General features: G+C 36.0%; 2 protein-coding genes across 3 annotated transcripts; one reads left to right on the top strand and one right to left on the bottom strand.

Moving 5' to 3' along the window:
* The first annotated feature begins 770 nt into the window (after nt 1-770).
* LOC130630374 (ammonium transporter Rh type C-like) lies at nt 771-9,719 on the top strand. Its single transcript, XM_057443850.1, has 10 exons — nt 771-928; nt 1,236-1,375; nt 4,759-4,975; nt 5,921-6,213; nt 6,735-6,898; nt 7,190-7,327; nt 7,429-7,562; nt 7,916-8,031; nt 8,336-8,403; nt 9,277-9,719. Exons 2-10 carry the CDS (start codon nt 1,252-1,254, stop codon nt 9,346-9,348), a joined length of 1,326 nt encoding a protein of 441 aa, XP_057299833.1. The 5' UTR covers nt 771-928; nt 1,236-1,251; the 3' UTR covers nt 9,349-9,719.
* Nucleotides 9,720-10,065: 346 nt separating this feature from the next.
* LOC130630376 (ephrin type-B receptor 2-like) lies at nt 10,066-13,477 on the bottom strand. Of its 2 annotated transcripts, none has more exons than XM_057443852.1 (6): nt 13,309-13,477; nt 11,751-12,568; nt 11,329-11,478; nt 10,747-10,940; nt 10,419-10,516; nt 10,066-10,321 (listed from the first exon to the last, which is right to left on the bottom strand). In XM_057443852.1, exons 2-6 carry the CDS (start codon nt 12,481-12,483, stop codon nt 10,228-10,230), a joined length of 1,269 nt encoding a protein of 422 aa, XP_057299835.1. In that variant the 5' UTR covers nt 12,484-12,568; nt 13,309-13,477; the 3' UTR covers nt 10,066-10,227. The 2 variants fall into 2 exon arrangements, with proteins under 2 accessions (XP_057299835.1, XP_057299836.1); XM_057443853.1 differs by having other exon boundaries at nt 10,423-10,516; nt 13,309-13,476.
* Nucleotides 13,478-14,517: the final 1,040 nt, after the last annotated feature.

A 14,517-nucleotide genomic window follows, 5' to 3' on the forward strand; every position in this document is an offset into this window, starting at 1 on the left:
CTCGTCCCTAGGGCATCTTGTAGCTTTTCACATCGTCTTGCCATACTGATATAAAAAAGACAACATGCGCTGGGAACGAGGTTGTGTTACTTGCTCTTTTAAAAACCGTTCGCTTCACAAAATCACTTCGGAACTGGAATAAACATAAACGCAAACGAAAATGGCCGCACGACAGCCCCATGTGACCTAAAAGCATTTTACGAATATACTATAAATGACCGAATACGCATCCAATTAAATAGGCCAAATGTTGTAAACATCCATTCTTGTTCCCAGAGCTCTTTGGAGTTTAAAGATCGACTTTCGAGGTTTATCTCAAAGAGCTCTGGAGTCGAGAATGAAACCTTGATATTCTAATCGTAACTTTTTACGGTATACTCGAGCTCAGAGCTCTTTGAGGTAAGCCTCGACTTTCGAGGTTTCATCTCTAAGAGCTTTGGGGACGAAAATGGTTATACGTAAAGCATATTTAAAACATGCGGATGTTCAAATCAATAGGTTCGAAACATCGTCTTCATAGCTCTTTTAAATAAATTAACGAATTGTATCTCAAAAAACTCTAGGGATCAGAATGGATTCGAAATTTCTTACGGAATCAGAAGAAAAAACACGTAAATGCATCGACCCAAACATATTAAGGAATTTAACACAAATAACTATTCACGTCTTTCCATACTCTACAATCAAGATCCAATTAGCCTACAATTTGCACATGGACAAAGGTTACCTCGATTAGTAGTATGGATGGTCTCGATCATACCCACGTGATTTACCGCTTATTAATTTACCCTCGTGCATGCATGACAAAGTTTCAACGCACCTCCTCCGTCTCTCCCCTGTAATCTCATTTATCGACAGCAGCGAAACTTTTCTAGAGCGCGGAGCTCCGATACACACAGAAAATTAAATATTTCCAGACAAGTCAAAGGTACTAAAAGTTATTAATGTTATTATTATTATTAATGTTTTTTACTATTTATAATTGTAGTACTTATAAGTTCAGTTTTAACTTTTTCAATTTCTCTTTGTTTTGGTATTTTTAAATGCGCGTTTGAGTTTGAAGACGGAAGAACTACACAGTTGCTTAGATAACCCAATTTTCCGATACGATAAAAAACGGATTTAAGTTGTCAATCCGCGTTTCGTTGTTGCTTGTCTTCGTTTTGTTCACTTCACTTTGTATTTGTTTTCTGTTCTGGTGAACTTAGTGAATTTCTTGATAAATTTTATTTTAGAAAACATCGAGAAACCATGTTTCGATTACCCAAACCGGTATTTCCAATTGCGTTGTTCCTTTTTCAAGTCCTTTTACTGGGTTTGTTCGCTGGTTTTGTGGATTACAAAAAAACAGTTACAACAGCTATACTTTATACTCGTAAGTATATTTATCCTAAAGCTATCCCAACCCTATGCACTGTTTATGTTGCACTGACAAATTGGTTACTTAGAGTGCAATCAGCGAAAGATTTAAGAACGAGGTAGTCATCCCTTTGTCGACCTTTTCTATACCCTACCTCTACGTTTGTACAACATTTTTGGAGAGAGAGATAGAGAGAGAGAGAGAGGTCACCGTTTGCCAATGAACATTTGTGAACCTCATCTCCAGTTTTTTTAGTTAAAAAAGTATGTTCGTCACCAAGCTTCCGAGACTGTGTTTTGAATTTTGAAAATACACGGGTAAATGTTTACGGTTAAAAGGCACCAGGTAATTTGATAATATAACGCCCAAAAAAATAAAAAAAGTATGGAAAAATAAAATTTAGGCGATGTTTACAAAATAGTGGGACGGAAAAAAAGATTACGATATATGCGTGTCTTATTTAAGAATTCAAAACATCTCTAACCTCATTTATATTTCGAATTAGACTTAGCGATATATGCGTGTCTAATTTAAGAATTCAAAACATCTCTAACCTCATTTATATTTCGAATTAGACTTTTTGTATGATGAGATAAGGTTTCGTGATTTTAATAGACAAAAGAACGACAAAAAAAAGAATTTCAACACTGTCGCGTGTGTTTAAATTTCGTTCCTTGGGATTTTGGCTTTTTTTATACAAAAACCCTTGGAACGAGGCTAACATGCAGGATATGATCCAACATTCACAAAGAAACAAATACGTTAACGGCTTGCTAAAACTTTTAGCTAATCAGCCTCGTTTTCAATACTTCTGTCAAAGAGAGGCAGATTTTTTTAACGCTCTTCATCGCAGTGTTCAAACATGAGAAAATATACACAACAATTACTGAATATAAGCCGTTAACGTAACGCGGTGGTAGAGTGTTATTCAAATCACGAGAAGGCGTGTTGAAGGTGTAACGCATCAATCTGGGGTATAAATTAACATGATAATTAAAATATTGATAATTGTCCAACTCCCATTTATTAGACAGTTAATGTTTTAACCTTTGTTTTCTCCGTTTTGAATAACCGGGTGTGATTGCCACAATTTCTGTTTTTTACGAATTACTACTTCAATTGCACAATTAAAAAATTACCACAATTTTATCCATCTTTTTTAATTAAAGATTATATAAAAAGAACAAAAACAACTTTTTAATTTTTACGTCGATAAGATACATGAACGTAAATTGGGACTTTTTAGGGTTTTGCAACCTTGTCCCCAGAGTCAACAAGCTTTAATCTGGAGGTTTATCCCAAACAGCTCTGTGGGTGAGAGTGATAATCTACAAAAAACTGGAGCAACACTGCAGAAATTTTTTTAGCGGGAACAAATTTTTTTCAGCTATATAATGACTGAATACACGCTTTTTATAAGCAATATTTGTTAGCAACACTAGACCCAGGTCCGTAAAAAAAGAAGCAACTTGTAAAAAACAACTCGCCTGGAGCAAGCAAAGAACAAAAAAGAAGACCCAGAGTCTCTTGGCCCCTGAGGCTTATTGCGGAGCGGCCAACTTTTCGCTGCTATTAAAATCAAAATAATGAAGAAAGGCAAAAAGCCCTGGGAATAAGGTTTAGATGCTAAAAGGACCGGCAGCCTTACTAACAACTAGGCACGCCAATTTAGTCTTCCTGAGTAGTTATAGTCAAAAAGTAGTAAATAGCTGAGCCTGTAATAAAATACAAATCTTAAGCAAAAGCGAAACCCAGGCGAGACCTTATAACTAGTACCACACATAACGTTTATCAGGAAAAACAACAAGGAGAATAATTATATACAGATCAGGAAAACAGCAAGGAGAATAATTATATAAAGATTAGGTAAACATAGTACTTTAATTATATGTAAACAATTTTTGCTCTTTAACTCGGATACTATTAATGTGGCTTCATTAAACAGCTTTTAAATTAAAGGGGATACAAAAAAGCTCAAGTAAGATCTCCGTCATTGACCTTACCCTCCATCCTAGCACATTCGGGCCGCATTATGTAATAACCAGACCACTCAGAAGGTCAGCCTCGTGCCCAGGACAACTTGTCTCTTTTCTGACATTGATTGCTTTTTTAATGGTATTTTCTAAAAATAAATACATTATCAAGTTTGTTTTTATGAGGAAGTAAGACAACACTAGAAACAATCTCCATTCCAGGACCTGCTGTCACTTTTTGCATATCGGACGGCAAGACTAAGCACAGCGCTGATGAGAGAAAAAAAGCCCTGGGGACGAAGTTGCACGAAGGACTGTGTTTGTTAAAAATGCTATACTAAAGAGCCTTAAGAAGGTAATTAATACCTCAAAAAGATTGTTGTTACCTTAAATGGCTTTACATGCAATAATTTGGTACGTTTCTGTGTAGTAGGAGAAAATAATTACCTATTTAGGTCAAAAATATTTATTGTTTCTTTTACCAGAAAAAATTATATAAAAACAGGGTAAGTGCTTATATTGAATAAATTGTGGGTGTCAAATATTTGTAAGGTACTTTTCCGTCGTTTTTAGTTATATTTGGGTATCCAATTGTAATATTTAAGACGATTTAAGATGCTTTTGTGTTCCCATTGCTTATAAATCTCCCCCGCCATAAGCTCGACTTCCGTGTAAGTCACTAGAGTCAAAAATCAACACCTCGTTTTGTAGACCCTTTAAGTCAAGTAAAGTTGAGAGCCGCAGTCTTGCTCCACGCCGACGATATCATTACTGTACATACGCGCAGTTGTAACCATCTGACCTGAGCTTCACTCTGTTTAAATAAGATCTCTACAATGCTTTGATTAACGAGAGATTCTCACCTTCGCTCCCAAAGTTTTTTGCCTTTTTTTAATTTTTATAAAGACAAAAACCTGGGCAGAAGGGTGGAGAAATTCTTATGTTTTTTTCTTCTTTTCGTGTAAATTTAAGGCGCTAAAGCGGTTGAACTTCAACAGAACTTACAATTCCATACATAACATTAGGCCGTTTTTTGGATAGATCTTAAAATCGGTAAACAGTATGTCCTGATCCATTTTCTACATTATGATGATCTGTTGGCGCACAATGTCTCAGGAAACTGGGGCATGCTGATGTCAGCAAAAATTAATATCTAATCAAACAACCTAAGATCCATGGAACGCAACCGAATTTGGAGGAAATCGAGGAGACGATCTTTGAAAGACAGCTGGCAACTCATAAAAAAACGATACAAGCCCTGGGATCGAGGTTGCTCGGGAGACTAGAATGAACATTAACAGCCCTCTGGTCCAAGACATTGCAACCAAATTGAATTGACTGCGATTTTTTTTTTGTAAATAACAAAAGTAAAAAATAAATAAATAAGAAAATAAATAAGAAAAAAAAAACGCAGTTTTTCTTTAGAATTTCAAGATGTACATGTCATGATATTCATCGGATTCGGTTTTTTGATGACATTCTTAAAGAAGTATGGTTTCGGCGCTGTCTCTTATAATCTGCTTCTCTCCGCTATCACTATACAATGGGGAACGCTACTCAACGCTTGGATAAGTCAGAGAATAAAAAAAGAAGAAGGACATATTACAACAGATGTTGGAGACATTATACTGGATGTAAAGAGGTAGGGTAATAATTCCTTTATTTTGCTTTATTTTGTAAATGTAATTTTTGGGTCTGGTGACGAAATGGAATCACTTGATACCTTATCTTAAAAAAAAAGAACGATTTGAGTGAAAAAAGCTCAAATATTTAGTCATTAAATATATTTAGTCGCTTGTTAACGACCAAATTTGATCAATTTATCGCTGATAAAATTTAGGAAATAAATGTTAACTTTACAAGATATAAAATACATGCAAAAATATTTTTATCAAATTCTCCTTATTTTGTTTTTGTTTTGTTATAACCATTTAAATTTAACTCATTCAAAATGTGAACCGAAAAATTTACAATATTCGTGACCTTTTTTTATTTAGGCATTTTAGTTATTAAAGCAGTAAAAAAGAAAACCCCAAAATTAACAAAATTTAGTAGGCAAAATTGATATAAATCTCCACAATCGGCACAAAGTATAGTAACTTTATTTATAAGGTATATCAAGGCGGGGATCTAACGTAACTCAATCAATTAAAGTATTAACCTGACCAGTACACCTCCGTTTGCGTCGCAGTGTCCTCTGAGGCCCTTAGTTTTAATAATAGCGCCAAACAAGACAAACGTAGTTTTTATATCTAGCCAACAAACCCAGGGGCTAGGCTCTGTAGGGTATGTTGTAATGGTCAGCTACATCTCAAAATCAACAACCTCTTCCCAGGGTTCTTGCCTTTATCACAGTGTAAATAAGCACTAACGGCTTTGACATCAGGCAACACACCCTAGAGACGAGGATGATAAAACATTAAGAAAAAATGTTGGAACTTTAAGTAGAAGTTTATACAACGACTGGTAGCGTTTTTGATTTTCGCTACAGGGTTCGAGGTTGATATTTTTAGGCATGTCAAATTTTTCAAAATAAATTTCCGACACATTTTTAAAGTGCGTCTAATTCTACAGCGTTTTCTTTTAGCCTGATGACAGCTGATTTCACCGCTGCCGCTGTCCTAATAACATATGGAGCTTTGCTTGGTAAAGTCAGTCGATTACAATTACTGGTCATAGCTATCCTGGAATGCATCTTCTTTGCAATCAACGAAGCGGTTATCATTGAATACCTGCATATTTCTGATGTTGGAGGCTCAATAGTGGTGCATTTATTTGGTGCTTACTTTGGCCTAACTATTTCCGCGATCATTCGTAACTATGGCGATGAGAATGGAAAGGAAGGCTCGGTTTATCACTCTGATTTATTCTCGATGATAGGTAGGTGGAAACCAGGTGTATAAAATAATGATTGTCTTTCATTTAATTATTGGAAGCAGCATCAAGGCTAAATCGTTTTTGCCAATTTTTTACCTCTAAGGAATAACCATGGTAGAAGCTATACCATTTCCCTCTTCTTTTTTTCTGTCCCCCTTCTCCCTCTTCTCTCACCCTAACCCGCCCCCCACACCCCCCCCCCCCCCCGATTTCGTTTCATAAAGGCTTGATATAGCTAGAAATTGTTCTCAGGTTATATTCACATGTGTAATTTTCAACATTATTAGCAAGACTTCCAAACTTGTTTCTAATTCCCTTCTGTTATTGCAACTTAGTTCCCAGGACATTTTGCTTTTTTGAATAATTTAATTGTTGGCTGCTATGCAATAACGGCTCAGGCGCCAAGAGGCGCTAGGGGGTCACAAGGATGCTGCTTCCGTATTAAAACGATTGAAGGCATGTAAATAAGGGACTGATTTGACTGAGTATAGAACAGATTTTCTTGATGTATTTTTATATCGTAGGTACTTTATTTTTGTGGGTATTTTGGCCAAGTTTTAACGCAGGTCCTGTTGGTGGTCAACAACAAAACCGCGCTATTATTAACACATACTTCGCGCTCGCCGCGTGTGTTGTCACCACCTTCTTTGTTTCTGTTTGCGTGGACAAGAAGTACAAGTTAAACATGGTAATTACTCCTCCCTCTTTTACTCCTCCTTTCGTTCGTTCGTTCGTTCGTTCGTTCGTTCGTTCGTTCGTTCGTTCGTTCGTTCGTTCGTTCGTTCGTTCGTTCGTTCGTTCGTTCGTTCGTTCGTTCGTTCGTTCGTTCGTTCGTTCGTTCGTTCGTTCGTTCGTTCGTTCGTTCGTTCGTTCGTTCGTTCGTTCGTTCGTTCGTTCGTTCGTTCGTTCGTTCGTTCGTTCGTTCGTTCGTTCGTTCGTTCGTTCGTTCATAGCATTATGACTTAGATTCTGATTGTAGGTACACATCCAGAATGCAACTTTGGCCGGCGGAGTGGCTGTTGGAACCTCAGCAGATTTAATGATAAAACCATGGGGCGCTATTTTGATAGGAATGATTGCTGCTATAATAAGCACGTTAGGATACGCTTATGTGACGGTAAGGCGCGCCTTGTATAACACCCATCCGATACTTCTTAATACTTTCTTGCTTTTTGGACGAAGAATTTCCCAATATTGGCTATATTTTTGCATATTTAGCCTTTCTTGACAAAAAGATTAAAAGTCCATGATACGTGCGGAGTAAATAATCTCCATGGAATGCCTGCCATCTTTGCTGGTATAGCTGCCGCCATTGCTGCTGCCTCGATTGATAAGAAAGATTACGGAGGAGAGTAAGTGAGACAAATAAAAATGTTTTACATTCTTTAACTTGGACCTATTTCACAAAAGAAGTTGTTCATTGTAACCTTGTCTCCAGGACTTTCTAGAACAACACTTCATATTGCGCCCCAATAGAGGAACACATCTGATTTTTGTAGTCTTGTTTTTTTCTTGTTAAAAAAATTTATTACCTTGATAAAAATGTTTAAAAACTTTCAAAATATGTTGTGCGAAATTAGCTTCGGTTGTTATGTCGTTATGGCGCATGGTTGTTTATTTGCATCATTACTGGGCATGACAGCAATTCTTTTTACTCTCTGCGCATTCGAATTTTTTCGTTCTGTAAAGTAATTGTTATTTTTAGCATTTCTAACTTGTACACAAAGATAAACAATAGATCTCTTAAAGAACAAGGTGGATATCAATTCGCAGCCGTTTGCGTTTCGTTCGCTATAGCAGTTGCTGGAGGAGCAATTACAGGTAAGAATTTCTTCTACAGGTAAAAATGACTGCACAAATAGATCAAATATCTTATTTTGAGAACATCTTTTCTGGTTTGGACATTTCGACGTTTTTTTTCAAAGTTTGAAGGAGCATCACCTGAAATTATCTACTTTTATAATTAATCTACCCCCAGTTAGCTTCCAAACTAACATTTTTACTTCCATATCTGCGTCACAGTTCGTTGGGTGTATAGAGAAAAATAATAGAGGCTTTTTGTTAAACTATTTAACCGGCAACCGTCGTCATTAATGATTGATTTACAACTGCTGTTATTGTTTAGGTGTGATAATTAAATTTTTGGACGGCCTGGACGAAGACGAGATTTACGACGACGAAAGAGAATGGGAGGTTTGTCTTTTTTGCTTTCGATTTCTGACCGGGCGTACGGATCCGTCCGATATTGCGTTAGTGTTGAAGAGGCTTCGTAACAAAGTGGATACTTAAAGCAATCTCACTACCATAGTTCTTTGGTTTGTGTGTTAAGATTCTCCATGGAATGTAGCCAGAGAAAAAAGAAATCCGAAATCAGTTCTTTTTGCATCCGCCTTACTTAAACAATTTCTTACACGCATTAATTTTTGCGCAGAAAATAAAAAGAGAACATATTCTTAGAAGACGTGGAAGACTATATTTTTGTGTTTTTGTGTATATGCTTCTTCTGCGCCTAAAAACTAAACTTATTTCGAGCATTTTTAGGGTTTTTTAGTTATTTTTTGTGTACGTATAAAAATGAGTACGGATAAAAATTACGGTAAAAAAACGTAACCATTCTCAGGTTAGCTATAGCAATAACTATTTTCAATTTTAGGAAATTTTAGGAGCTATTCGTGTCAAAATTTAGCAGAAAACACTAAAAACGTAGATAAACCACAAAATTTTAATAAAAAATGAACAGTTGCTACTAGAACATAACTACTTGTTATTCTATTTTCAAAATGTGGTCATAGTTACTTAGCTACTTGGAAAGAAAAAATACGCCAGCATGCAGAGAATCTCAGTATAACAAATTTTAGGAGCTTTTAAGAAGAATCAATATTTTTGGTCCAAAATTTAGGTTATATTAAAAATTATAGGAGGTGCAACCACCCTATCCTAGTCCCCAGGGTTTGGTGCCTATATCAAAGCCGCTAGCGCCGATCTCGATGTCAAAAAGGCAAAAGCCCCTGGGGATGAGGTTGTAACCATCCTGTTTGCTAATACCGTATATATTTTTATTTGCAGATACCGGAACCAGATAACGTGTATAACCTGGACAGAAATCAAATGGAGTTAAAGGCTACACACCCTGTCTAATATTGAACTCGCTTTTTTTCGTTAATATCGACTTTGCTTTTCCGGATGATATCTCACTTGCTTTTTCGGAAAAATATAAACTTTCTGTACATGATAAATAAAAGAGCGTGTACAATTACAAGAAATATGATAATATTTACAATAGATAAAACTGACTTCGAATACGAGGCTGTCCTTTCGCAGTTTTAATTTGAGACTGAATAATTTGTGTGGTAATTTCTAAATCCATTTTATAAAATTTGTATATTATATATCCTCTATCATTGCGTGTCATAAAAGAAAACATTTCCTTAATCTTTGGTTGGATAGATTTAACCCTCGTTTATGATTGTGTTTGTAGCGATCTAAATGATATTTATGTGAGGTTAGCACATATCTTAGTAATGCATGGTTTTATTTTGCGTCCGAATAGAGAACACGTCTGATTTCATATTACGTCCACAATAAAGCAACACTGACGTTAAATCAAGCTGTAAGCTTGTACTTTATTTCGCTGGGATCATCCAAAAATGCAGCAACGTTGAAAATATACGGAAATTACGTGAATAAAGTTATTGAGTTCTGCATATGAAACAACAAAACATATAGAAGGGTAAAAAGGGAAGAACAAGAAGGGTAAAAATATTTGTTGACTTGGTTCCAGGTTTTCTATTTAGGCAAAGAGGTCCGGTGCTGTGGTTGACTTGACCGAACCAGCGTCTAAAAAAGTCAGAAGGATAAAACGAAAACAAAAAAATATTTATTTTACTGATACAGTAAACTAATTATTAAATATAATGCTCTATTTTTCTACACCTTATCTAAACCAACTTCGTCATTAAGCCTTTTTTGTTTTCGTAACGCATTCAATTTTTCTAACAAGGTTGCTAAATGACGTCTTCAGTAAAGTATCTGCAGCTTTGTTAATTTCCTAGAATCACAAGCACTGCTGCAACCGCCATTATTACCGAATAACTTGTTTTTAGTTTTATACCTAAAAGAACAAAATTATAAATTTGTTATAAACCAAGTCTATTTGCACACAATTTTCCCTAAAGAATTCTTAAAACATATGTAGAAAAAAAAGATACATACATAGGTTTTTATATCGGTACTTATGAACTGTAACGGTCTGTAACAATGGATCACTGCGGTAAACTTTCCCGCGCACACTGACTTCGGTCACAATCTAAAGTAAAAATGGTAGGTGAAGACGCGAGTTGTAGAAAAAAAGGGGGCTGCAAACAGGGTCGTAGAAAAAGATGGTAGGTGAAAAGCGAGTCGTAAAAAAAGATGTTAGTTGTAAACGCAAGTGGCAAAAAAATATGGTAATTGTAAAAGCGACTGGTAGAAAAAGATGGTAGCTGTAAACACGGGTCGTAAAAAAAAAACAGATAGCTGCAAACGCGGGTACTAAACCTGAATTTTAAACGATCTTGTGGCGTTAGAGGGAGTAAACCTGAGTACTCTTTGTGTTGTACGAAAATTGACGTTGTTGAAAGAGACGATATATGTCGGTTTATAGCCCGGTCTTCTGTAGGCTGGGTCCCAATGCACCACGACAGAGCCATCGGTGTAGTTTGAATAAATGAGTCGCCTCACCTTTCCAGCCGCTAAAGAAATAGTGAAAAGTTACATTACAGGATTATGATCTATCCCACAATGCGATGAATCCACAATGCAATTAATCCATGAAAATATAAGAATTTTGAATATCTACTTTGTATGATTCGCCGTAATTGTTCGATTTCAGTGCATATAAATATTTGAGATTCTTAAAGGTGCGTTTATGGAGATTACCGGATTCAAACTATCCTGCTATTAGCAAGGCTGTATTTATTTTAACGAATACCAGCTTATGTACTGCGCTGGGCGCTGTTACTGTACATACGTTGGGCGTTAGATATCGATTACATGAATAAATGCAGCAATATCGAAATCTTTTTAAATGATATTACAAAACCACGAATTGTAGAATATAGAAGTCTTATAAGTACCCACCATAGCAATGCACTTCATGCGCACCAAGGAAGAAGTGTCCTTTTTTACAACTGCATTGTGTATTTCCCTCACGCTCCGTCACAGTGTTCTTTCCACACCGTCTGCAATTTTCGTTTCCGTGATGAGGCTTGAAAGCGCCAGTTGGACACGCTAAAATATAGTTCTAAATTCCTTAGCAGGCTGCATGTCAGTATATCGGCTCCTTATTATTACTATGTCAAGAACAGAAAAAGTGTAAATGATATCATCAACCTCCAAAACCATTTTTTTTTTACGGTAAAATGAGAAAAACAGATGACGATGTAATATTATGTCCAATTCCACACGCCTTAAAACTGACAGAGGCTAATCTTTTATCGAAAACCTTAAAATAAGAACCAATATAGAATAACAACAACAAGAACAGCAACAACTATATTTACCTTGACAAACTGTGCCATTCCTAAAATATCCTGCGTTGCAGACACATTCGCCATTTGTTTGAAAAGTCCCGTTATGGTAACAGAATAAAGTAATTGTTCCTGCTACCATTTGCGCATTTGTTACGCACTCGCCCGTTATTGTTGTGACATTTTGAGAAGAGCCTGGGGCCGAGGTTGCTTTGAATTGAGTAAGCTCTTTAGTACGGGTTGGACATTTATAATAAAAAATTTTCAATTTTTGTATGCTAAGTGAAGTTCTCTTTGCAGTGAAACCAAGTCGAAAATCAGTGGTTATCGAGCCGAGTTCTAACGTGCTCACGAATGTAGAAAGAGTAGAATCGTTGTCGAAATCAACAGCTTTAGGAATTTTTGATAAAACTCTGTAACCCTTTCTTCCTTTTGTGTTTATTAAAACTGACACATTTTCCACGCAATTTGGGTATTTAGCCAGAAATGAAGAACATTTACGCGTTACTGAGGTAACTTGAATAAAGATGTTATCTACAAGTTCAGCGTTGAACCAATCCGTTTTAAGTAGGCAATTTTGATCATAAGCGTCGTCAAAAGGAAGTTCCGTTTGCCAGTAACCATGAACAAAACTCCAAGATCGTGCACAGTTGCCGCTTGTCTTCCACGATGGCGACGTAATGACATTATGCGTGACGCGAATTGCATCCTGGATACCATTTGATGCAGGTAATAAGCCAATTATAATCGCACACGTGTAAAACATTATTGTATTACTGGTAGCAAAATCGTCCAGGCATCCAATTTCCACTTGATACTACGCAAAGACGAAAGAATGTTTACTTCTGAAGCTAGAAGAGAAAAGCATGATAATATATACTTTCGATATCAACCAGATATACATATTTAGAGAGCTTTATGCAACTTTTGTAACGGCTTTGGTCAACATGACAGATTTGCACGTGGTCACACTCTCTATTATTATGTGTTAATCCAAATATAAGGCTTGGTTAAACAAATGTTTTAAATTAAAACTTTCCACCTAAATGTCTGGGTTTTATTATGTTGTCGTTCCCAAACTCTTTTTATCCACTTTGAAGGTTTATCGCACATAGATCTGGGGACGAAAAAAGGTTTAATATTGTTATATTCTCTGTAAAAGCTTATCTTACTCTGTTTGATTTGTCTTTAAAAACTATGAATACTACACACTTGCAAAGACAAGCGATAGAGTTTGATAACCTCGAGTTGTTATTCCCTAGGCTGACACTATTATCCTTCCTGCTTTGAAAACTGGAAATACGTTATTCAAACCTAATTCGAGGCGTAATATAAGGCGTATTAAAGGACGCAATAAAAACCATCTATGAACTAGCTATTCCAGACATAATTTATATATAAACCAGAGGTTCAATGGGACCTGCTTGTAGTTACTTAAAAAAAGAAAACAAACAAACTTTTATTTTTATGTTAAGCTTTGCTGTTGAAATATTAGCAATGTATGGGATGTTTTAGGGATGTAATTCGCGGACGTATAGCTGCAGTTTTAGATGCATAAAAATTTAACAAAAATAAACCGTTCACTGCTTACCGGATGTGGCGATTCTCTTCATGACCAACATTGAAATGATAATAACAAAATAGTATTGTCGACTTCATTATGAGCTGTGTGAATGTGTTTTGGTTGTATTACGAAGGTACCGACAAAAATAAACATTGAAGTTTATAGAGAAATTAAAAGACATCTTCATCACTGTTGACATATCTTTTTGATGGCATGACCGAGATTATTTACTCGTTATTATGTTTTCTCAACCTTGTTCCCAAGCCCTTTTTGCTTTATTTGCAGAGAAACTGTGAACAAGACGCTGTAGAAAAGAAGACGGAATCTTATGGCACACCCTTTTAGGCACATGTTTTAAACAATGTCTTTTTCAAATAAACGTCAATCTTAAACCCAGGGCCTGTAGCGTTTTCTGGTATGAAGGTGAAAAGTGTTTCATCTTCATATCAAAAAACGCTACAGGACCTGGGATCGAGGTTGAAATAAACGTCCTTTTTGAAGAATATCCTGAGTCAGCACCTTTGTCGATTAAGTGATCCCATGGGTTTATCATACAGGGGCCTAAATTATGCTAGACAGGTGGACTTTAAGGCATGTGGAGAGCTTAAAAAGAAATCAGAAATTTTACCGACTTGATTAAGCGCCCCCGTTTCCAAATATTTAAACGGGCAAAATACACGACAACATCGAGAGAATTATGGCGCATCTATTTCCCGACTAAGTCAATCTTATTAGTAAAAGCTGTTCGTGGGATCATGCATAATACTATCGCAAATAAAGAGAAGAGTACTGGGAAGAAAGTTGACTTAAAGGAGATTTACAGACATGAATCATGATTCGTCACCATTTCTCCGACGATGACAAAACGAAAACAAACATCGTCTATAAACTGCGATTTGTTTTAGTCGATGCGTGGGATGAGCATACGCAAGCGACGAAAAATTTAGCAGCTCTGTTTTAGTGTTTTACAAAGAAACTTTCTTCATTTAAATCAAGGAAAAATAATATAGTTAGGGATAATACTCCTTAATTTAGAAAAGTCCTTATCCGTTTTGATTGAATCAAGCTCTCTGATATCTGTTGTTTGTACAATCACGCATTATAAAACTGTCTACTATGGATTAACTGAATAGGTTCTCTCTTTGTGTTCACTGTTTCTTGTCCGAAATATATTTAATAATAAAACAAACCGTATTATATGAAACTTAGTTGACGTATTTCAAAATAAAGCAAAAA

Source organism: Hydractinia symbiolongicarpus, chromosome 2, assembly GCF_029227915.1.
Source record: "Hydractinia symbiolongicarpus strain clone_291-10 chromosome 2, HSymV2.1, whole genome shotgun sequence".
NCBI lineage: Eukaryota > Metazoa > Cnidaria > Hydrozoa > Anthoathecata > Hydractiniidae > Hydractinia > Hydractinia symbiolongicarpus.